Source organism: Chanodichthys erythropterus, chromosome 2 (assembly GCF_024489055.1).
Source record: "Chanodichthys erythropterus isolate Z2021 chromosome 2, ASM2448905v1, whole genome shotgun sequence".
In the NCBI taxonomy this organism is placed as follows: domain Eukaryota; kingdom Metazoa; phylum Chordata; class Actinopteri; order Cypriniformes; family Xenocyprididae; genus Chanodichthys; species Chanodichthys erythropterus.
The window spans coordinates 14,236,865-14,261,560 of NC_090222.1; the positions used below are offsets into that span (position 1 = coordinate 14,236,865).

A 24,696-nucleotide genomic window follows, 5' to 3' on the forward strand; every position below is an offset into this window, starting at 1 on the left:
AATGTTTTCTTCAAAAACCTTAATTTCTTTTCGACTAAAGAAAGAAAGAACATTTTGGATGACATGAGGGTGAGTAAATTATCAGGGAATTTTAATTCTGAACTGAACTAATCTCATTCTGACGTGAAAGCTTGGTCTGTGTACAGCTGAATACATCTAATGTCTGCGCCAGTGTCGCCACCTTATGGACAAACTAATTACTGCAGAAAAAATTCAAGGTGTATGCAAAAACTGAGTGTGCAGAATATGAAAAATGTAGGTGTGTGTTGTTGTTAACATCTCCAGTAGTCTGTCGTTGTTGTTTCATCTAATCTGTTTCTTGTTTGACTGTGAAATAACATGCCGGGCCAGGTTTTCCACCTTGTGGACAAACAAATTAGTGCAAAGGCTCATGTGCAAGATGAGCATACAGAATAGGTGCGGCCTGAAAAATCTGGGCCTGTCCCAATACCCACACTTGTGGTTTTGGCCACTTGAGATTGTGTGCATGGAACAGGAAGTAACTGCACAAGACTTTCCCATGTCTGAAAAATACCAAAGTGCAGTACACTTAACGCACACCAAATGTTGGAGCTGTCTCTGAGGCTAAGCGTAAACCATAATTCATCACATTAAGGAACTTGCATGCCCTGATTTCGTGACATTTCTAAGGAAAACTTTCCAATGCAAGTTGAATTAAATGTTGCATATAATTTGGAGAGATGAGACTACAGATATTATATGTATTTTGTTAAACGTTTGCAAAAGACAAGATGTTTTAGTGATTGTGGTGCTTCAATTACATTGTGTTCCATTGAGTGAACAAAAGTCTTAAAACACTTGCAGTCTTTTACATCCACTTGAACACTTTGGCCAAACATATGTAAGTAGACATGTGGTCAAGTACAGAAAGGCCACAAGTGTGGGTATTGGGACAGGCCCTCTGTTTGCATGTGTATAGTTATATGTACTATGCTGATAATGAAATTAACATAATGCACGTTGGTACGCATACTCTAGCGTACGTGTAAGAACTGAAGTACACGTTGAGCCCAAACTATACTTCAGTTTTAAACACTTGGCATATGCGTACAGCAGATGTTGATTCGATGCTGTCAGGTGCTTGACCCATACATACTAGAAAGTTTCATCCTTGTCCATTGTCCGAGTTGTTTCTCTCCAGAAGTTATGTCAATCTTCGTTGTTGTTTAAACTACATCGCCTTTTGTCAACGTGTGTCCTGGAGAGTTGAGCTGCAACTCTGATCAAACTCGCATGTCTGTAGCTTTCTTGTAATCCTGAAGACCTGGATTAGCTGGTTCAGGTGTGTTTGATTAGGTTTGGAGCAAAAATCTGCAGGAAAGTGAGTGTCGTTGGCCCATCCCTGCCCTAAACCCAAACCTAAGTCCAAGTTACCTTAGCTGCGTCTCCATTCAGAGGCTGCATCCTTCGAAGGACATGGACTTCAAAGGCCATGCCTTTGTAGCGAGCGTTGTTAAATGGGATGGCCTAAGGAGGATTGTTTTTTTTGGCACCTAGCAACTGTGACAGCTGCCGTTGATAAGTGGCAGTAATGTTTGTGTTGGACTTTTTTTGAAAGTTATATTAAACTGTCTGAAAACAGAATGGTTCACAAACTGCCTAAAGGCCCAGGTATACTTAATTTACCACGTTCCATCTCGAACACAGTTTTTCGTTCAAGCGCTCCAGTCACTTGCGTGCTATTGTGCATGTGGTCTAAAAACTGGCTGCACACGGACGTCCGCAGACCCTCCTGATGATGAAAATTACGTCATGTGGATGGCGCGCAGACGGCCGAAGTATACTTTGGGCTTAAATTATGTATATAATAAATGATATATAATCACATCTTGGTAAGATTTTTTTTTTTTTTTTTTTTTTTTTTTACATTTGTATCATTAGATATTGGAGTAAGTTGAAACCCATTACTTGATCCGTCTGTTGTTTCCTCCGTTGCGCAGCGGTGACTCATTTGGCCTTCGAAGAATGCAGCCTCTGAATTGCGACGCAGCACTTTTTACTTGCAGTATACTTAGTACTTTCTTGTGTAAGTGCATGTACTATAAAATTAAGTGCAACCAATATCATGGTTTCAATTATATTGTTGTAGAATTATGAGCTCAGTTATTGTGCTGTTTGTATGTCATAGTATACAGAATAAGAGCTGTATTTAGCTAAATGCCTTTTACATGGACACAAAATCACCTTTTAACATGGAATATAGACCAAGTGTGTCATGATCACAAGCTACCTGGCCTCACAGATTCATGCATACAAGTCTTTTTTTTTTTTTTTTTTTTTTTGTCTGTAGTGATGTATCTCTGTCTCTGGCAACTTGCTCCAATGTCTTTTTCAAGGCTGTATAACTCAGATTTTTATCCAGCTTGTATTCACTTGAAAATTCTATATTTTGCAATACAGAGAGTTGTATTTTCTGAAATTAAATGGCTGTCTAATAAATTAATCTTAATTTTGAATCATTGTATTAATCTTATGCATACCAGAATATAAATTTTTTTTTTTTTTATGAAAAATCAAAGGCAGGAAACCAGATACAGTGAATTACAAAACCAGCCCAAATACGTGAATTTATTGTACATTATTTCACAGTATTGGCTATCCACTTTAAAAGATTTGATATTACAGAAGTACTTTAAAAAATAACAACAAATATATAAACATGAAATTAAAAAGTCAATTTACAAAAAGACAATTTCAAAATGATTGTTTTTACTGTGTCATTCACAAAACAGCTGAAAGGCCACTTAAGCATCCATTATTTATTGTATTATTATTTGTCATCGCAGAGAGCAGGGGCCCGTTTCAGAAAGGAGGTTAAGTGAAAACTTATGTTAACTCTGAAATGAGGGAAACTCTGGGTTTTCCGTTTCAAAATGGGAGGTATGTTAAACCCAAGAAAGCAGGGTAAGTCAAGCCCGTTTCTGAAAGAGAGGTAACTTATACTCCGAGTCATTTACCATGGTAACTTACTCTGTGAACCTAACCTGGTTGCGGGCAGGTTTTCTTCGGCAAACCGAGAGTTTCTTTCGGTCTCCTCCTCCTTTTTAAAGCGCAAGCGATGTTTAAATACCTCATTCATGCTGCAAAAACACTTTTCTTAGAGTATTTTTTTGTCTTATTTCAAGCATCTAAAAATTCTTCTTAAATCAAGATGGATTTTCTATATAAGATATTTAGTCTTGTTTCCCAGGGGATCTAAATTAAGTGCATTATACTGCGTTTTTACAGAACTATCTGCCAGTGTGGTAATAAAAATCTTAATGCAAACAGAAAACAGGATTATTCAGAGAGTCTATTACTAAGTGCGAATTTACAGTAGTTCAGTCCACAATGTGACACAATGTTCAAATCAACACATGTGATTAATGGTTTCAGTGGTGTAGGCAGTTGCGTGTTGGGAGCAGAGAACTAACTTGTGATATGTTGACCAGGTTCGAGTCCGCCTTTTGCCTAGCCCGCATTTCTCCCTTTTCTCATCTCTTATCACATCAGAAAGGTATTCATGTTCTAAAAGTTTAAGTAAATTGCCTAACGAGTGTTTAATAATGATAAAATCATTTCCTCTTATTAATTAATAAGTTGGCTTGAAAAAGACAACTTACTGATCTGCTATATAAACTTCTTATTATTCTTCTGACCAAAGATTTGAACACTATCTCCTCCTAGAGCTTTAAAGCTACAACCACCAAACTTGGTTCAGACCTTCAGAATGTTCTGACTGTGGTTGCTTTATCTTTTCAAACTGATCCAACTTACAGTTTTCCTAAAAATGCTGATCAAAACTTGGAAAAACCAAGCCATCAACCTCCAGCTGTCACAAATTCAAATCTAAACACACTGAAGCCCATTAGACTCAATGAAGCTGCCATTCTATGTTCTATTACTAAACCATTCAAACTCATTCAAACTCAAACTAACTAAAGGTGCGCACACACTTAACGATTGTAAGGGCGAATATGAATGTAAATTGATACTTACGACTGATCGCGCTCAAACGCGTCCAGTTAGAGCCAGTTGCGTTCAATCTGTGATTACAGTCGGTGTTCAAATTCCGTGTGTAAGTATTTAAATCTGCTTCAGTCGCAGGAAACAATCGCTGTATGTTGAGCACAGTCTTAGAATGTTTTAGCTAGTCGTTAAATGTGTGCCCGGCTTAACTATCTAGCCATCAACCTCCAGTTGTCACAAATTCAAATCTAAACACACTGAAGCCCATTAGACTCAATGAAGCTGCAATTCTATGTACTATTACTAAACCATTCAAACTCATAAACTAACTATCTATCTGTCTAACTATCTAACTTAATATCTAACTATTTATCTAACTTATTAACTATCTAACTTTTTTATCTAACTAACTATATTACTCCTATCTAACAATCTATTTAACTTACTATCTATCTAACTTACTATCTATCTAACTTGTTATCTAACTATCTTACTTCTATCTAACTATCTATCTAACTTACTTTCTATCTATCTATGTAACTATTTATCTAACTTACAAACAATCTAACTATCTAACTTATTATCTGACTATCTATCTATGGATCTAACTTACTAACCATCTAACTATCTAACCAACTATATTTATCAACACACACTCACTCACACTTACTCACTCACACACTATCTAGCTTTTAAACTACTAAACTAAACTGAAATTATTTCAAACTGAAAAGCTTTTAAAACTACTCCAAACTTTCTGGCTAGGCTTTTTCAAGCCAAGTTAAAGTTTGTCTACGAACTTTACTCATCTAGTTGCATCCTGTTAATGTACAACTATACTGAGGTGCAAATAGTATGTATCTGCCAGCATAAAATATAAATAGTAGCCTAATTATCTAAATACCTAATTAAACTTATTGAAAAGTACTGCTACTTTGAGCCTACATGGTAAACAGAACATAATTTGCAAAATAAAAAAATGCATTTTTTTTTTTTTTTTTTTGCATGTGGGATACCATGAAAAGTTCAATAACTTACCGTTCTGCCAGTTTTCACCTCTGATATTATAACAGTGATAAGAATTAAACTTGCATTGTCCTTTTGTCACATGCTGTTGCCATGGTGAATCGTAATATCAGAGCTCCATTGATGATGGCTTTTCATAGTCGTGGTGCACGCGCTTAACTCAGAGTCGACTGAACTAACTCAATTCAGATGTTCAGAGTTTCCCATTTCAGGGTAAGTCAACTCAGAGTTCAAGTTTTAACTCAGACTTGTTTGAACCTCCTTATTGAAACGGGCCCCAGTTCATCCACCTGCAGGCTTTAAGGCCCTTTGGTCCTTCTAAGTTAATGGCTTGTGCCAGTTTTTTTTGTTTTTTTGTACTCCAGTCAGACAGGGGGCGCTAGAGATGCCAAACCTTTGATTGCAATGCATAGCATGAGGGGGAGGCGATCCTGTGTGTTGCTGATTTTAGTAACAAGTGAATCCTTCTCCTTAAGCAAGGTCACGTCACAAGAAGCAAAGAGTGCTGTAATCTTCTTGAAAACCTTCTCTTCCGCTAAGACAGCCAGAGCAGCATCTTTCGAAGAGGACTTCTTATTTGAAGCCATATTTTGCACCTGCACAAAAATGGACAAGTCACACAGGCAGAGAAAAGAAGCTCTGTTTCTTACATGTGGTACAGAACTGCTCTGAGATCCTACAAGCCAGAAGATAATTGGCATGTTTAAGCCAATGATGAGGGATTAGGGATTTTCTGTGGGTTTTTATAATGATGATTCTGGATTTATAAAAGTAAATTAAATAAATGAAGACCTGTAGTTAACATTACTTGAGATTTTTACAATGCTTGTGAACAAAGTCATGGAGTGCTTTGCGATTATCAACAAAACGTGTTCTCAGGGGTACAAATTAACTTTTCCAGTAAGGGGCTAAAAGTTGGTAAGGGTAACTTTTATAATTGTATCTCTTTAATATTTGACACAAGAGAACAATGTAACCAATTACTTCAATAAATCAGAATACTATAGACTGTTACCAGTAAGATTTCAGGGTCCCCACGGGTCCTTAAAGCCTTAAATGGTTTTACAAAAATATTAATTCTCATTTAAAAAATGTCTTAAGATAATTAACTTCAAAACCCTAGTGAAAAATAAATGTACTATAATGTATATGAAATGCGTTTATTTCATGCCAAGTATACTACAAATACATTTACGTATTATGTACTTAATAAAAATGCCCTAGAATTGTACTTTTGATATACTAAACTGGTATACTTAAAGTCTGCTAAATTGGAACAACTAATTTTGTACTTAATGCACTTTAATTGTATGAAAATAGTGCTGAGTGCTAAAGATATACTTAAAGTTTATTTGATTATGCTAAAGTGGAACTATTGCAGGTATGCTTTAAGTAAACTTTAAATATCTTGCATTTAAAGATCATACAGTCCTTATTAATAGTGACATTAAAACACATTATGGCCTGGTTTCACAGACAGGGCTTAGACTAAGCCTGGATTAGACCTTAGTTAAAATAGGACATTTAAGTAGCTTTTATAAACATATCCTTGAAAAAACATTACTGGTGTACATCTTGAGTCAAAACAATGACACTGACGTATTTAACATGTCAGTTCTAGTTGCTTTCAGTTAAAACAGCTCAAACAAAGGTGCTTTATGTAAGAATAACAGCTAGTGGTTGAAATAGGTACTGCAGTACAAATTTAAAATATTGTTTGCCAGTTTGTTCGCTGGCTTCCATGGCTGCAATTCGCTGCATGCGTTTTCCGCCGACTGGCAACCTGGGGTGATGAAATACTATTGAGTAAATTGGCAACGTGCGGTCTTGCACAGACCAAAACAAAAACAGAAATTCTGACATCTGATATTCAATATCTGCAAACACATTATGGTATTTCTATGCTTTAGTACAGTCAAAAACTTACATAGAGCACCTTTAATATTTAAGAAATGTGCATTGTGCGATAAAGAAATGCTCCAAATAAAGTTTTAATTATAACTTTTATCAGTAAGTCTCAAGTGATATGTCAGTAAATGTTAATAGATTTAACAGAAAATAGAAACTAGACTTGGTATGAATTTTTTTATTTATTTTTTTATATATTAGTTTTTACGAGGGAAGGCAGAGCAGTTCACTATCACAACGAATGAGAAAATTGCTTTGATCTACCATTAATGAATTAGGACTGTTAACTTCAAGGTGTTTATATCATACTTGCAAATGCCACCTTTCATTTTAGACCGTATTTTCTTTTCATATTACTTCCCAATACCTAATAATAAAGTAGTTTATACAAGCGCAGTGCTGCTTTGTTGGCTGGGACAAATGGGGAAACTGCTATATTTCTGCTTTTTCATAACCGCCATCTACTGTTAAAGAGTGAATTAGCAATTTTTTTCAGTATGTTTCTTCAGTATGTCTGCCATTTTTGCTTACACGCAGTGCTGTAAATGTGAACCTGTGGATCGATAAGAAGCTAATTTGTGTAAAAAAAAAAAAAAAAAAGTAAAATAATAAGGCATCTAAACTATTATACATCATTTTAAATTAATTTGTATAACCATTTGTCATTTTGACATACCTTTTCTTTAAAAAAAATGCTATAAAAGGCAGAAATGTGAGGTTTATAATTTTATAACTTGTTTTTTGTCAACTTGTATTATTTGAACTGTAAAGTTAATTAAATTGTTGATTTTACAGTGACTTTATGGTTTAGGATGTAAGGTAAATCATGTAAACTCGCATCCAAGTGGTTGTAATCTTTTAGCAGTTTGTCAACAATTGTCAAACATCAGATGTGAATGTTGAAGGATCTGTGCAATTTTATGTTGCAAAACAACATGTGAAAGTCTCTTCAAATAATGTTTACCACAAGCCTTTTCACTCTGATATCCAAACTTCCCACAGGAAATACCAGAGGGATCCCAAGGCTAATTAGCCTTGCAAGATGTTCTGTAAATTAGCGTCATGACTGAATACTTCAAAAAATATTTGGATATTTTTAAATATTTTGGAGTACTGTTATGTAAGAATACTTACAAGATGGAGCAGAGCTTGCAGGGTTGCATAACTGCAGCAGGATTTGAGCTCAAACAGGGCAGAGTCGGTCATCTCTACATGGACATGAGAGTTTATGGGAACAAAGGTCAATTTGACAGCAGATGTATGACAACAAACAATCCTCAGGTGAATGTCATTCTGGCCTTGTGGCTGACAATAATTCATATAAATACCTGACTCAATCTATGACCTATATTGGTCAAAATTCTGTCTTTTGAACTGAACTCACCATCTAAGGAGCTGAAAAGCAGGTGGGTGGCAGTAAGAGCACTGGGTTTCATCTGCTGTCCAATAGAGTTTGAACCAGCAGCCTTCTGTACAAGCTCCAGTGTGGCCTTCAGAGTAGGAACCTCATCTAACGCATTGGGATCAGGCTGCATCCCATTGCACAGGTCCTCTAGCTGAGAGAGGGACAAACAAGTACAAGGATGTCAAACATTGAGTCTTATCTTTTTTTTTTTACTATAAATTACCATTCAGAAGATTTTTTGATTGTTTTAGAAATACTTTTATTGAACAAGGATGAAATAAATTAGTCAAACATTTGTGAAAGAATGGGTCGCTCTCAGGAGCTCAGTGAATTCAAGCGTGGTACCGTGATAGGTTGCGACCTGTGCAATAAGTCCATTCATGAAATTCCCTCACTACTAAATATTCCACGGTCAACTGTTAGTTGTATCATAACAAAGTGGAAGTAATTAGGAACAACAGAAACTCAGCCACGAAGTGGTAGGCCACGTAAAATCAGAGAGCGGGGTCAATGTATGCTGAGGCTTATAGTGTGCAGAAGTCGCCAAATTTCTGTAGAGTCAATAGCTACAGACCTCCAAACTTCATGTGGCCTTCAGATTAGCTCAAGAACAGTGTGTAGAGAGCTTCATACAATGGGTTTCCATCTCAGAGCAGCTGCATCCTAGCCTTACATCAAGTGCAATGCAAAGAGTCGGATGCAGTGGTGTAAAGCTCGCCGCCACTCTAGAGAAGTGGAGACATGTACTCTGGAGTGACCAATCACCTTTCACTGTCTGGCAATCCGATGGACGAGTCTGGGTTTGGTAGTTGCCAGGAGAACGGCACTTGCCTGACTGCATTGTGCCAAGTGTAAAGTTTGGTGGAGGGGGATTATGGTGTGGGGTTGTTTTTCAGGGGTTGGGCTTGGCCCCTTAGTATACCAAGACATTTTGGACAAAATCATGCTCCCAACTTTGTGGGAACAGTTTGGGGATGGTCCCTTCCTGTTTCAGCATGACTGCGCACCAGTGCACAAAGCAAGGTCCATAAAGACATGAATGAGTGAATTTGGTGTGGAGGAACTTGACTGGCCTGCACAGAGTCCTGACCTCAACCTCACAGAACACCTTTGGGACGAATTAGAGCGGAGACTGTGAGCCAGGCCTTCTCGCCAACATCAGAGCTTGACCTCACAAATACGCTTCTAGAAGAATGGTCAAAATATCTCATAAACGCACTCCTAAACCCTGTGGAAAGCCTTCCCAGAAGAGTTGAGGCTGTTATAGCTGCAAAGGGTGGAACGAATCATTAAAGTTCATGTGCATGTAAAGGCCGGTGTCCAAAAACTTTTGGCAATATAGTGTATCTATATCTATTAAAGTGACCAGTAAGTGTATATCTTTATTAGGTACACCTGTTCAATTGCTCATTAACACAAATATCTAATCAGCCAATTGCATGGCAGCAACTCAGTGCATTTAGACATGTAGAAATGGTCAAGATGATCAAGAGTGCATTTCCCAAAACCACTGTTAGCCAACTCTGGCAGCAAGTTCCATTGAATTGTGTTGGTAATGACGGAACATAAAACCATAGTTGGCTTTAGGAAACGCACCACTGCTGAAGTTCAAACTGAGCATCAGAATGGGGAAGAAAGGTGATTTAAGTGACTTTGAACATGACATGGTTGTTGGCTAGACGGGTTGGTCTGAGTATTTCAGAAACTGCTGATCTAATGGGATTTTCACACATAGCCATCTCTAGGGTTTAGAGAGAATGGTTAAAAAAGGAGAAAACATCTAGTGAGCAGCAGTTTTGTGGGCGAAAATGCCTTGTTGATTCCAGATGTCAGAGGAGAATGGCCAGACTGGTTCAAGCTGATAAAAAGATAACAGTAACTCGAATAAACACTCAATAAAACTAAGGTCAGCAGAAAAACATTTCTGAACGCACAAACACGTCGAACCTTGAAGCAGATGGACTACAGCAGCAGAAAACCACACTGGTGCCACTCCTGTCAGCTAAGAAAAGGAAACAGTGGCTAAATTTACACGGGCTCACTAAACCTGGGCAATAGAAGATTAAAAAACTTTGCCTGGTCTGATGAGTCTCGATTTCTACTGAGATATTCAGATGCCACAGGAGTGTTGCTGACCATGTCCATCCTTTTATGACCACAATATTCCAATCTTCTGATGGTTACTTCCAGAAAGATAACGCACCATGTCACAAAGCTCAAAACATCTCAAACTGGTTTCTTGAACATGACAATTGAGTTCACTATAGTCAAATGGCCTTTACAGTCAATAGTTCTCAATCCAATAGATCACCTTTGGGATGTGGTGGAATGGGACATTCGCATCATGTACGAACAGCCGACAAATCTGCAGCAACTGTGTAATGCTATCATGTCAATATGGATCAAAAGTGTCTGAGGAATGTTTCCAGCACCTTGTTGAATATATTATATATACAGTATAGGGCTGGGTAGGTTACTTTTAAAATGTATTTCACTACAGATTACAAAATACATGCTTTAAAAAGTAATTTGTAACGTATTTCGTTAGATTACCCAAGTTTTGTAACTTAATCTAAACACTTTAGAATACCTTGGAATACTAATAAATATGTAACATAGGCAATTGCAAGTTTTTATCTCACAATTCTGACTTTTTTTCTCAGAATTGTGATATAAAGTTGCAATCGCGAGTTGTAAAGTCAGAATTGTGAGATATAAACATGCAATATTGAGAAATGTCAGAATTCTGATATATAAAATCAATTTTGAGAAGTCATAATTGTGATATAAACTCGCAATTGTAAGAAATAAGTAGGAATTGCAAGTTTTTAATCACGCAGTTCTGACTTTATAACTTGCAATTGTGAGTTTATCTCACAATTTTGAGAAAAAAAGTCAGAATTGTGAGATAAAAAGTCGCAATTAACATTTTTACAATTACAAGGGACTCACAAACAACTATCGCAAAACATGAAAATAGTCATGGGTCATCCAGTAATGACAGGACAGTTAAGATTCAAGAGTATGTACATTTTTGAATGGGGCAATTTTTATAAATTCAGTTATTTTAAACTAAGTAAACATCTTTTATGTGAAATAGTTTATTCAGGACAGGACTAAATAAAAATAACATGCAATTTTTATGATCCCTCTTATTTTGTAAAATGATTAAAATGTTACATATTCTGCAAGGGGTAAGAAACTTTTAAGCAGAACTATAGCTTAGGATGTTTACATTAATTGCCTGCCACAGTTTACATTAATGTTTATGACATTAAAATTCAAAGTAATCACTTTGGTAATCTGAAATACTTTTCAGATGTAATTGTAATTTGATTACCACCCATTTAAAATGTAACTGTAATGAAATATATACACAAAAACATTTTGATATTAAATAATGGATGACACATTTATTAAATTGAATAATTCATAGTCTTTCACTTAAAACAAACAAACAAACAAAATCTGATGTTTCCCTAGCTCACTCACCGCATCCTCCAACAAGCTGATGGCTACACTGTTCTGCAGGAGCAGAGAGATCTGCTGAAATAATGAGCGGCGTGTGTTGGATGGGAGTTTAGAGAGAACTGTAAACTGCCCTTGGAGTCCTTCAAGATCTAAAGAGAGAGAAAGAGGTGTAAATAATGTTTATCAGCAATTTTTTTATAGAAATAAAGTATACTCTAAAGTATTCACCAACTCTCCCTGCTCATACTCCATTAGGTCAATATAGAACTAATGTGTAATAAAAACAAACAAACTCTTTAAAGGTGATGTGCCTTAACTCCTCGTCAGTAATGTGCCTGAATAGAGTGCTGCATGGATGACGGATTTTTGTACAACCCGAATTCTGGAAACGTTGGGACATTTTTTAAATTTGAATAAAATGAAAACTAAAAGACTTTCAAATCACATGAAGTGAAGCCAATATTTTTTTTATTTACAATAGAATATAAATAAAATAATTGATTAAAATGAGAAATTTTACACTTTCATCCACTAAATGAGCTCATTTCAAATTTGATGCCTGCTACAGGTCTCAAAAAAGTTGTCACAGGGGCAACAAATGGCTGAAAAAGCAAGACATTTTGAAAAGATTAAGCTGGGAGAACATCTAGCAACTAATTAAGTTGATTGTCATCTGAGAAAAATTGAGAATCCTAAAAGATTCCTATAATCATAGGCTAAAATCTGTAGTCTTTGATCGCTAGATTGACATGTTCACATAGAGCCAAATAATGACCGTTGCGATCAAATCTTACCTACTACGAAATTCTGGCAGTGTCATAAGATTTGACGCACAGTCCTGCAGTGTGACTTCCACGACAAATGTCAAATTGTCTTTCAAGACAAGCCATGAAAAAAAACTAACGCTAGACATGTCTTTGTTAGCCACCATTTCAGTCCCGCGTGTAATGCAGCTCACTGTAACCGAATGTGCGTGGGTTGATGTAAAACTCCGGACAAGTTTTTAAGCGCGTGTCCGTTTTTAACGCATCTTGACTGTCGTACAGTCTGACATATAGGGCAGCTGAGATCCCACAGTGTGACATGAGGATAATGTTCGTACAGTCTGACAAGCAACAATCGTAAAGGACTATTATAAATCGCACAGTGTGAAACCGGCTTTAGAGAGGCAGAGTCTCTGCTGTAGAGTGCGTAAAAAGATTGTGGAATACTTTAAAAACAATGTTCCTCAACGTCAAATTGCAAAGGCTTTGCAAATCTCATCATCTATAGTGCATAACATCATCAACAGATTCAGAGAACCTGGATAAATCTCTATGCGTAAGGGACAAGGCTGAAGACCTTTACTGGATGCCCATGGTCTTCAGGCCCTCAGACAACACTGCATCACTCATCGGCATGATTGTGTCAATGACATTACTAAACGGGCCCAGGAATACTTCCAGAAACCACTGTCGGTAAACACAATCCGCCGTGCCATCTGCAGATGCCAACTAAAGCTCTATCATGCAAAAAGGAAGCCATATGTGAAGATGGTCCAGAAGTGCTCTCATGTCCTGTGGGCCAAGGCTCATTTAAAATTTACTGTTTCAAAGTGGAAAAGTGATCTCTGGTCAGACGAGTCCAAATTTGACATTCTTATTGAAAATCACTGATGCCATGTCCTCCGGGCTGAAGAGGAGGGACTCATCAGAATTCAATTCAAAAGCCAGCATCTCTGATGGTATGGGGGTGCATAAGTGCATACGGTACGGGCAGCTTGCATGTTTTGGAAGGCACTATGAATGCTGAAAGGTATATAAAAGGTTTTAGAGCAACATATGCTCCCCTCCAGATGACGTCTATTTCAGGGAAGGCTTTGTGTATTTCAGCTGGACAATGCAAAACTCATTACCTCAATGCCCAGACATCTTCAAACTGTTTTGAAAAGAAAAGGAGATGCTACACCATGATAAACATGCCCTCGTCCCAACTATTTTGAGACCTATAGCAGTCATCAAATTTGAACTGAGCTCATTTTGTGCACAAAATTGTAAAATTTCTCAGATAATATAACAAATGTTTAAACTATGTTCTATTGTGAATAAAATATTGTATAATGTGATTTGAAAGTCTTTTAGTTTTCATTTTATTCAAATTTAAAAAAACGTCCCAACATTTCCAGAATTTGGGTTGTAGGCCAACCTGGACGTTTTTCATAGGATTTGAATTATGGTAAAAAAATATGCTCTGTGATCAACGGTTTATGATACTTAGCTATACATTTGAGTGTGTAGATGAGTTTGCCTGTTCAGTGTGATGACATTAATGTTTCCAATAACCTCTGTAGTCCATTTAACAACTTGTTAGCAACCACCTTTTCTTAAAAGCTTTAAAAAACAACAACAATTTGGATATAACTGGTGTGTTTTATGTCATGGAATAAAATATGAAAATATCTTGAGCTTGACCTTATTTCAGACTTTTTACCAAAATCCTATTCAAAAAACCCATCCACCCCAAGCTCACACCTTTGGTTGCTCTGTCATGCTAGTCGTAATGCACAAACAGTAATGTTTTGATTGTGCTACAAAGCTATAATGTTTACACATTTCAGGGATAATAGCTTAAAAACTACTAGTTGTCTCTGTTACCTCTCTGCAGTTTGCTGGTTGTTTTCCCTGGTGCAGCACTAAGTGAGTTAGCTTGCGTCACCTTCACTGGCCCGTCAACTTCAAAACCGCCTTTTACATTTGGCAGCAGACACAATCCTGGCAAAATGGACAATGGTACAATCATATTACTGCTTCTTCGACTCTCCAGAATAACCTTTCCCATAATGTTTTTACTTTTGTACAATTAACCATTTTGACACTTGATGATGTTAAAAGTAAATCTTGTAAAACTCGAGCAAAAACAATTGAGAATGATCTAGAACGTAATTGGTACAAAACTTTCAATGAGCTACTACAGAATGATAAAACTTCGCTTTAGCAAAACATGCAGAGCAGTCAATACCATACTGTCCAGTGTGCGCAACATCGAGTTCAATCACGCTGTAAGCAATATTGGTTTTGGGGGGGATATTGATAGACACATTGGTGTCATACTCAATAAAAGACTTCCCTTTATCATTGACTGAAACCTGTCGAGACACAAAAGAACAAGACAAGACAGTTTGTTTTAGAGGGACAAGCACGACTGGACATGCCCACTCTGGAATGTTTTTACTTTATGATACACCCAAGAGTATGTCAATTGAAAAGAGGGGTGTGTGATTTTTTTCACCAAAGAAGAAAGCCCAACCTTTATTGTCTTATTGAAGCCCAACATTCCAGTGCAGGTACCTCCTTCCTGAACCTCCTCAGTGACGGTGCAGGGCTGAGTGGTGAAGATTCGTTCCTTCACTACCGTCAACACCTCCCTCTGCGTCTCCCGTATCTGCTGGATCAGAGAGTGCTGCAGGTCCAGAACTCTAAAACCACAGCACAGATTCAAATGTGACAAGTTTGTCACATGTCTTTATTGTCCAGAATGTTTTCATCTACACGTGGCAAAAGTCTAGAACTTTTCACCTACATCAATTCATCATTTTTAAATAAAGAAACTGTTGGAGTTCGACTTTTTCCTATTTTTGACATACAAAAATAAACCAATTTAGTTTGTTGTTACAGCACAAATCATATTTTTAAAAGGTTAGTTCATCCAAAAATGAAAATAATGTCATTTATTACTCACCCTCATGCCGTTCCACACCCGTAAGACTTTTATTCATCTTCGGAACACAAATTAAGATATTTTTGTTGAAATCCGATGGCTCAGTGAGGCCTGCATAGGGAGCAATGACATTTCCTCTCTCAAGATCCATTAATGTACTAAAAACATATTTAAATCAGTTCATGTGAGTACAGTGGTTCCATATTAATATTATAAAGTGACAAGAATATTTTTGGTGCGCCAAAAAAAAAAAAAAAAACTTATTTAGTGATGGCCGATTTCAAAACACTGCTTCATTAAGCTTCAGAGCGTTATGAATCTTTTGTATCGAATCATGATTCGGATTGCGCGTTAAACCGCCAAACTGCTGAAATCACGTAACTTTGGTGCTGATTCGACACGAACGCTCCGAAGCTTTTGAAATCGGCTATTACTAAGCCATTATTTTGTTTTGTTTTAGTACATTTTTGGATCTTGAGAGAGGAAATGTCATTGCTGGCTATGCAGGCCTCACTGAGCCATTGGATTTCAACAAAAGTATCTTAATTTTCGCTTTGAAGATTAACAAAGGTCTTACGGGTGTGGAAGGACATGAGGGTGAATAATAAATTACATTATTTTCATTTTTGGGTGAACTAACCCTTTAAGTCATGCGGCAAAACATTAATGGTTTAGTGTAATTTGCTTATAATTATGCATAATCTACTGTTACTATAATAAAGGCATGTCACGTGTAACAATGACACCATATGTTCAAGTCATTTTACACATTTTACAACTGAAATGAACTGAAGTGAAAAAATAAAAAAAGAAGATATTTTTACTGTCAAATGCTGAAACTACTGTTTATATAACGCACAGCATTTCTGTGTCCAAAGTATGTGAATACGAGGCTATGAAATATGAGCTACTGTTTGTGCATTTTAAGCACTTTCATTTCCCTTTTTTAGTTCACCAGTGCCCATATCTGTCACTGTGGGTGAGATTCACTTTAAAATTACATTCCACATCACAACGCTCCCTTATCTCGCCAAGCTTGAGAAGACCGTGGCTCTAGGATGTGGTCAGTCACTCACCTAGATTTGGAATCCTGTAAGAGCTTCTGGACATCCACTTCCTGTTTCTTTAGGTTTCCAAACGATGACTGAAGTTTGCTGGAGCCAGACCCCCCTACATTAATGCTCCCTGGCCCAATTTCCGCTGCAGCACTTCCACTTTTGTTATCCACAACTTTGCCATTATAGGTCAAAAAGTCTGTTTCAACCACAACTGTGAACAAAAATATCTATGTTCCATCAGTTCTCCCACACAAAAAAATCTTGTTAAAGGTGCAATATGTGGTTTTTCATCTGCTAGAGGTCGCCTATTCAAAACAAAGGCGTGATGACGCCAAGTTTGAGCGAGGAACTTGGTAGTCGTCGTCTTCACCTCACAGCCGGTGGAAAAGAATCAGGATCGGACTCGGGCAGAAATCATGTTCATGGATGCGATTATTAACGTTACTCGAAGCAGCGAAGGGTCGAGTGTTGTGGGAGCTGAATGAGGCCACTGGAGCGATTGCGCAACACACGCCTCACGAGCATTATTATGCCACAATCGCCGGCGCTGCTACTGCTTTTACGGTCATGACATTACATTTGACTGTGTTGAAAATGATGTTATAACGTTACTCTGTGCGTTCTCTCAGTGGCTGCTGTGAGACACTGTTGCACACTTCAGTAAGCTGATCGATTTTAGAATATCATATTAAATGCTGGATGGGCTGTATTGATAAATGGCATGCGATTAATTTTAAAACGTATATGATGGAGAAAATCTGTATTACTGTTACTACAAATAAAGCTGCATCTGATTGTTATGTTAGCTACTTCACAAAAGCATGTTTTTCTCAGAGGCATGGTAAAACATGGTACTCACAGAAAATCAAGAAAATTTGATTTAAACAATAAGACTAAACGTGTTGAGCTATATGACAATGATTAGTAAATTTCTGTCTATAAATGTATCAAAACAGATGTTCCCTCAGAAACCGAGGTTAATGCAGATATGATGCCATTTACAGGCGACTCACTCACATTTCCCAGAGCCTTGGTTAAAATTGCAGTTTTCTCTAAATTTGCAAATAGTTGGAAACATTTAGGATATTGTAAGCACTCAACTGAACAAAATATGTAACACTGGCCCAGTGGTGTTTGGATATTTTACTGCAAAAATATTACATATTGCACCTAAGCACAAAATCACCATCAACTATCACTGGTTGGTTCTAAATAGTTATACAAACAATTTTTGGGAACCATTTTTGAAGTGTACTTAAAGAGAGTACACTTTCATTACTATGTTTCTTAACACTCTTAAAGGGTTAGTTCACCCAAAAATGAAAATTCTGTCATTAATTACTCTCATGTCGTTCCAAACCCGTAAGACTTTCGTTCACAAATAAAGATCTTTTTGATGAAATCTGAGAGCTTTCTGTCCCTCCATAGACAGACTGTGCAACTGAAACTCTGAAGCTTCAAAAAGTTCATAAAGAGATTGAATCCATATGAATTGAGTGGTTTAGTCCGAATTTTCTGAAGAGACATGATCACTTTATATGATGAACAGATTGAATTTAGGCTTTTATTCAAGACATTATTAATAACAGAATTTTCATTTTGGGTGATCTAACCCTTTAAGTGTGTTAAGAAACATAGTAAACTTTAAAAAGTGCACTTTGTAATAATGTCAAATTAAAAGTTTTACATTTTAAATCATTATGTTTTAATAAGCTTTTGTCGTGCTTTAAAAGAAGTACACTTACTTTGATGTGTTGACTAAAGCATGTGTAAATTACTTGATTATAATTTTAACTGTAGTGTGTTATTCAATATATTTTATTAGAGATTTTAAATGTACTACTTCATTATTACATATATATTTAAATACTTGACATAAAGTATCAATAAAAATGACATTCATAGCTTACCATAAATCCATAGTTCTAGGAAAATAGAATTATGAAATAACATACAAAGGTGTACTGAAGTGGGTCAAAAAAGTTTAGCTATCTGCATTTAATCTAAATTTAAACAAATACATTCTCATTTAACATGCATTTAAGTGTGTTTCATGCATTACATTGTGTTTCACAAGGAGTGGGCCTTCAAAGGTGATGGATTAATGATAAATTCAAGCTTTCATAGACCATATATTTTTCAGTAAAGAGTGACAGTTGTTCTGTACCTGGATTTATCGGATCTCCAACGAGAACATCATTTAGTTTGAAGTCTGATGGCTGGTACTTGGGCCGCTGCCAAAACCAGTAGCGGTTACGCTTGATGACCAGGGACAGAGGATCCAGACCGTCCGAGTCATTCAGACGGGACATTGGGATCAGGGATCCTTCAGTGTCGATCTCAGAGAGCACGTTCTTAGTGGCTTTAGCAAACATCTTTAATGCAGACAGGAAGATTTTTGAGGATTAGCTGGAAAAAGCACAAGTGCATTTAAAAAAGTATTACTTCTATCAGTGTGCATTACTAACAAAAAAACAAAAAATGCAAAGTATCATGGTTATTTAGTAATGTAGCCTCCCATAGCAATGCGAGAGGGATTCTTTGAAGCACCTTGTAAATACCAATGGCACATGGTATTCAGTAACACTTTATGGTAACACTTTATTTTACAGTGTCATTGTTACACGTTACATGAAGTAATAAGTATAAATTATGTATAATTACACGCAATTAACCCTAAACCAAACCTTCATCCTTACCCTAACCCTATAGTAAGTACATGTAGTTAATTATTACTCAGTACTTAAATGTATAGTTACACTGTAACACAGACCCTTTTGGGTTTGTAACCCACTTTATTTTTCAGTGTCCTTGTTACACGTAACATGTACTTACTATATCAGAAAATTATGTATAATACAAGCAACTAACCCACATTAAATATTAAGTCACAGTACATGTCAGTACTTAATTTTATATCCTAATTGCACTATAACAAGGACACCTTAAAATAAGATGTAAAGGAATATTCATTAAAAAAAATCATTCAGTACCATGGTATTACAACCAATGCCATATGTTTACCATGAACACTAGTCTAGCTAACGTTGCAATAAACAGATAACAGGCATGTTGATTATGACACACTTGTTCAAATAACTCGCTGTATTTACATAGCGACAACAATATTATGGTCTAGTTCCGTAGTTACCAACAACCAATTCATACCTATACATAATTTAGTCTTGTACTGAAACTGTTACACTAAAGAAGCCGACAGGTACAATGTAGTGACTATACATTGCAATCCTTTCTTCTCCTCAGAACATAACAGCTTTGACAAAAACGCACTAAATTAATTTTAAAGTAACCAATACAACTTGGCAGACAACAGAAAACTTATTGCGCTTACCGTCGTCTGCTCTTGACGTGTCTGTGGGTGAAGACGGTCATCTAGTACCACAACTGAAACAAAAGCCCAGCGCGTCTGTTCGCTTAGCCCCGCCTACACGTGTGTCATTGGCTCACTTTGTCTGGCAAAGATTATTTCATTCGCTGCACAGATTGTCAATCAAAGAGCGGGATTTTTGTCTCTTGAGAGAGGGTGTACTTGTAAACAACCTGTAGGTTCTTTACATAAGTTGTCATAGAAAGTATGAAATTCTATACTTAGTTGAATTTGCAGTGGATTTCATGTAACAATATTTTAGTGTAAAAATTTAATCTATTGTAATTTATATAGCAGGTTGTTAAAACAAGTAGCCTTTTGCCTTTCTGGGAATCAAAAACCATTAAATGTTGATCCATTATTAATTATATATCACCGTGTCAGATATCTAAATATCTATTACTATCCAAAAGAGAGGAAGATAGCTTTGAGTATCTGGCGTGGTTCACAGTAGTCAGTAAATTTCCTTTGGCATATAGATGTGGCCCAAATAAACAGCTGAGGTGTGGCCCATTTTAGATCATGTTTGCCAGCCCAGATCTGACCCACATCTTTTAGCCAGAACTAAACCAAAAGAGGGCCAAATAATAAAAACAGACGTGGCCCATATGTGAACCTTATATGTTATTTTTGTATGACTGAGTTCTGCAAAGGGCTGACGGCCCTTATGTGGCCCACACATGGCTAAACACACCAAATGCCATAATTTAACCACATTTACCTTACCCCTTTTTTTTTTTTTAAAGAAAATTAAAATATCAAACAGTATTAAATCGGTTTGCGTGTCATTTAAAATGAAGACTACTCTAGTAACAGGCTATTTTTAGACATATAATACTTAATGATATACTTAATATTAATAAAAACTTTTAAAACACAAAAACAGCACGTACCTGAAGCCAATTAGAGCTTATTTGGGCAAAGGAGGTTGTTGTAAAATGAGAGCATGAGAGGGAAGTAACTGCCAGCTATCAGTCACATTTGGCACCAATGTTCTTGCTATCTAGGCGAGGGTCAGCCTGGAGGGATGAGATAACGTCAGTGAGATGGTGTTACTTTCACACTAGCTGGTAATATAAGAGTCATGACGTAACAATCACACAAAATGTATTATTTTGTGTTCAGCAGAAGAAAGACATTCATACAGGTTTGGAACAACTTGAGGGTGAGTAAATGATGACAGAAGTTTCCTTTTTGGGTCAAATATCCTTTAAGCAGCAATAAAGGCAACAAAAACATTTCTATCTGCTGTGGATCAGTACTGCACATTGGAGGAATGTTTGCTTGTTGGCCTCATAAACTGCTTTCTTTTCATTTTTCTTTGACTTTAACCATTCCAAAACCTTATATTTCTTCTGCTTTAAACATTAAATCTATGGTCAATCTACTGGTGATTTAGGGTGACTGTCTTGCTGCAGGACTCTCTTTCTGTGTAGTTTCAGTAAAGACTGACACCATTGGTGTAACACAGAATTCAGATTAAACCATCCTGGGCTGCGTTTGCCAAAAGCATTGTTAACACAAGTAGATATGTATAGAAGTAGTGCCATTGTTTTCTACAATCAGACTTATAATGCATTTCAGAATCTCAGCCCAAGTCCAGAAGTAGCAAAGTGGCTTCAAAGCAATACTGTCACCACCATTCATTACAGTTGAGTGAGGTTCCTAATTTTGAATGCAGTTTTTTTTATCAGTTGAGTGAGGTTCCTATATTGAATTCAGTGTTTTTCAAACGTATCACTTCTCATTTAAACAAGAAAGTACTATATTGACTAATTTACCCACAAAACATTCTTCCAGAAGTTCTGTGGTTTTTGACAGGCAGCAATTTCTAAAACTAGGAAGGACGCCTGGTGAGATTCAAAGAAGTTTATTTCGGAGGTCCTCTAAAATCCTTATTTAAAGGCATAATGTGCAAGATTTTTGGATTAAAATATCCAAAAACCACTTGAGCAATGTCATATTTTGTTGACTTGTGTACTTACACAATCCCAAATGTTTCCAAGAATGTTTAAATCCAAAGAAATGAGCAATTTCAATCAGGACACAGACCGTGTCCGTGCGTCGCCTATCAATGACATCATACCCGCATTACTCTCGGTTTCTGGTTTTATTTTGTGGGAACCATGGAAAACTAATCATGTTATATAGCTCAACACAGTAAGTCTTACTGTTTAAATCTTGTTTTCTTGATTTACCATGAGCACCATGTTTTTCCATGTCTAATATCGATCTATCTTACTGCAGTGTGCAGCAAGTTTCTCAGCCGCCGAGTGAACGCAGAGTAGCATCTAATATGATAAACAGTGCTGCGTTACCCCTCATACACTTGACCGGAAGAAGCAGAAGTGGCAAATGCAGCATAATAAAAGTCCTGCTGCTCTCAAGCCATGTGTCGCGCTCGTCTCTCATTAGCAATCGCTCCAGTGGCCTCATTTCTGCTCTCACAACACTCAGCCCTGCTCTGCTTCATAACATTAAAGGGTTAGTTAAAGGGTCACCCAAAAATGAAAATTATGTCATTTATTACTCACCCTCATTTCGTTCCACACCCGTAAGACCTTCGTCAGGGTTCCCACTCTTTTTCAGTGATCATTTTCCAGGACATTTTCAATTTTACAACAATGGGAATAAAAGACTGGGATTACACCCTAAAGTAATATATTGCTCTCTTTAGTCTTTAAAAGGTTTATTGTCATGACTTAATTATAAAATCAGTTTTACACAATTATGTAAACTCGCAATTGTAAGAAAAATATTTAGACTTGTGAGATAAAAAGTTGCAATTAGGCTAACTTTTTATTTATTTATTTATTATTCAGTGGCGAAAAACAAGATTCCATAGTTTATTGTCATTACTTAACTACTGATGCACACTTCTATTTTTTTTGGCAGTACATTTTGGAAGATCATTATCTTTGCAAGGTAGACTTTTCAGGATAAAAGATGGAATAAAATTAAACTCCAACACCTTACAGCTAGATTCCGGAAGATAAATTCTTCAAACAGTGGTACTAAAGGATGTGGTGCTGGTCCTTCAAGAGTCACTCTCAATCTGTCTGTCTATAAAACCTATAAAAAATCTGTCTCCTTGTATTTTACTACAATTCAGAATGTGATCCTTAAATGGGGGGCATTTTTTAGGATTCTTTACCTAATCTAAGTCTCTGAGATCCTGACATTTCGCACTCCTGGAGAATCCAGGTAGGTTGCAGTTCTGGTAAATGGTGTCACTGAAGACTAAAAGGTTTCTCATGGTTTCACACTTAATTCTTCACCTTAATTCTTAATTCGTTTGCAGTTAACTTGTCTTTTCTTCTCCACCTATTTTTGTCTGACCCAATGAGCATTTTGCTGTCCAATGTTCATGCCTTAACTGTAATTTTTTAGTATTGCATTAGTATTGCGTCCTTCTCATGGGAATTTAATCATTTTTGACCTTTCAGTCTGAGATAAATCTCTTTTTGGCTCAAAAAAGAAAACAAGCCTTCATAAACTAACTTCATGACTAAATACTTAATTAATAGTTGTTTTTAGATTGATTGGCTTGGAATTGGTAAAATGTGCTTGGGAAAAATATGATCATAAAATCAACTTGCATAGTAATTAAGCAAAAAATCATGCATTTAAGCAGTTAATAACATACTATAACAATATAATAATAACTGCTGCAAGTGGCAACACAAAACTAAACATCATTGAAAAAATACTAATCTTGTGTTTCAAAACTCAGCATTCCTGAACATCGCAATGTTTTATGTCAGTGATAAACTCTTTGGTATCGACTAAAGAAAAACCCAACAACTTCTTAAACAATAATTTTCCAGGACATTTTACATTTTCTCTAATTTTCCATGTGATTTCCAGGACTGGAAAATTTGTCATCAATTTTCCAGGTTTTCAAGGTTTTCCAGGAGTGGGAACCCTGCTTCGTTCTTCGAACACAAATTAAGATATTTTTTGTTATAATCCGATGACTCAGTGAAGCTTCTTTTGCCAGCAAGATAATGAACACTTTCAGATGTCCAGAAAGCTACTAAAGACATATTTAAAACAGTTCATGTGATTACAGTGGTTCAACCTTAATATTATAAAGGGTAACACTTTACTTGAAGGGGTGTGCATAAGACTGACATGACATCTTCATAATCTTGACATGACACGTGTCATGAATATGAAGGAGGTTTTATGCATGTTTATGATAACTGTCATTAAGTGTCATTCGCTCAACTATGTCATTTTTAATGCAAAGATGACATTGTTTGAGATGTCTTTGTCATGACAACTTGACATTAGCAAAACATCATAACCTGTCATAAACATGACATAGCAGATTAATTATCAAACTTAAAAAACTACTTAGCTTTATGGGTTAACATACATTACATTATTTTGGTAACACTTCAGTAAAGGGAACACATATATAAACGATTAACTATGACTTTTCCCTCAATAAACTCTCAATTTACTGCTTATTATAGTTAATTGTTAGGTTTAGGTATTGGGTAGGATTAAGAGTGTAGAATATGGTCATGCAGAACAAAGCATTAATATGTGCTTTATAAGTACTAATAAATAGCCAATATTTTAGCCATATGAATGCTAATAGTAATAAGCAACTAGTTAAAAAACCCTAAAATAAAGTGTTACCATTATTTTATATCAGTGTCATCTTTTTCACGAAATTTGAAATTGTCTATTATCTGACCTTCTGTTGAAGGAAACTTAAAAAAAACAAAAACAAAAAACATGAAATGAAAAATAGTCATGACGCT

General features: G+C 36.3%; 1 protein-coding gene across 4 annotated transcripts; it reads right to left on the bottom strand.

The window, feature by feature from the left end:
• Positions 1-34: 34 nt before the first annotated feature.
• On the bottom strand, positions 35-20,900 carry gsdmeb (gasdermin Eb). Of its 4 annotated transcripts, none has more exons than XM_067402071.1 (11): positions 20,815-20,900; positions 19,886-20,028; positions 18,701-18,908; positions 16,552-16,744; positions 15,065-15,233; positions 14,777-14,903; positions 14,413-14,529; positions 11,801-11,928; positions 8,288-8,459; positions 8,038-8,111; positions 35-5,591 (listed from the first exon to the last, which is right to left on the bottom strand). In XM_067402071.1, the coding sequence occupies exons 3-11, from the start codon at positions 18,906-18,908 to the stop codon at positions 5,361-5,363; spliced, it is 1,419 nt and encodes a 472-aa protein (XP_067258172.1). In that variant the 5' UTR covers positions 19,886-20,028; positions 20,815-20,900; the 3' UTR covers positions 35-5,360. The 4 variants fall into 4 exon arrangements, with proteins under 4 accessions (XP_067258172.1, XP_067258182.1, XP_067258156.1 ...); XM_067402055.1 differs by having other exon boundaries at positions 36-5,591; positions 18,701-18,942; XM_067402081.1 differs by lacking the exon at positions 19,886-20,028 and having other exon boundaries at positions 18,701-18,942; positions 20,815-20,887.
• Between the last annotated feature and the right edge of the window lie 3,796 nt (positions 20,901-24,696).

Bases quoted from the DNA above. Each gene is read 5' to 3' on its own strand.
- gsdmeb (XM_067402071.1), bottom strand. From the start codon at position 18,908: ATGTTTGCTAAAGCCACTAAGAACGTGCTCTCTGAGATCGACACTGAA. The intron at 8,460-11,800 runs GTGAGTGAGCTA...TCCCTCTCTCAG, and splicing joins TCAGCTTGTTGGAGGATGCG to CTAGAGGACCTGTGCAATGG. The intron at 8,112-8,287 runs GTGAGTTCAGTT...ATGTCCATGTAG, and splicing joins GCTTTTCAGCTCCTTAGATG to AGATGACCGACTCTGCCCTG.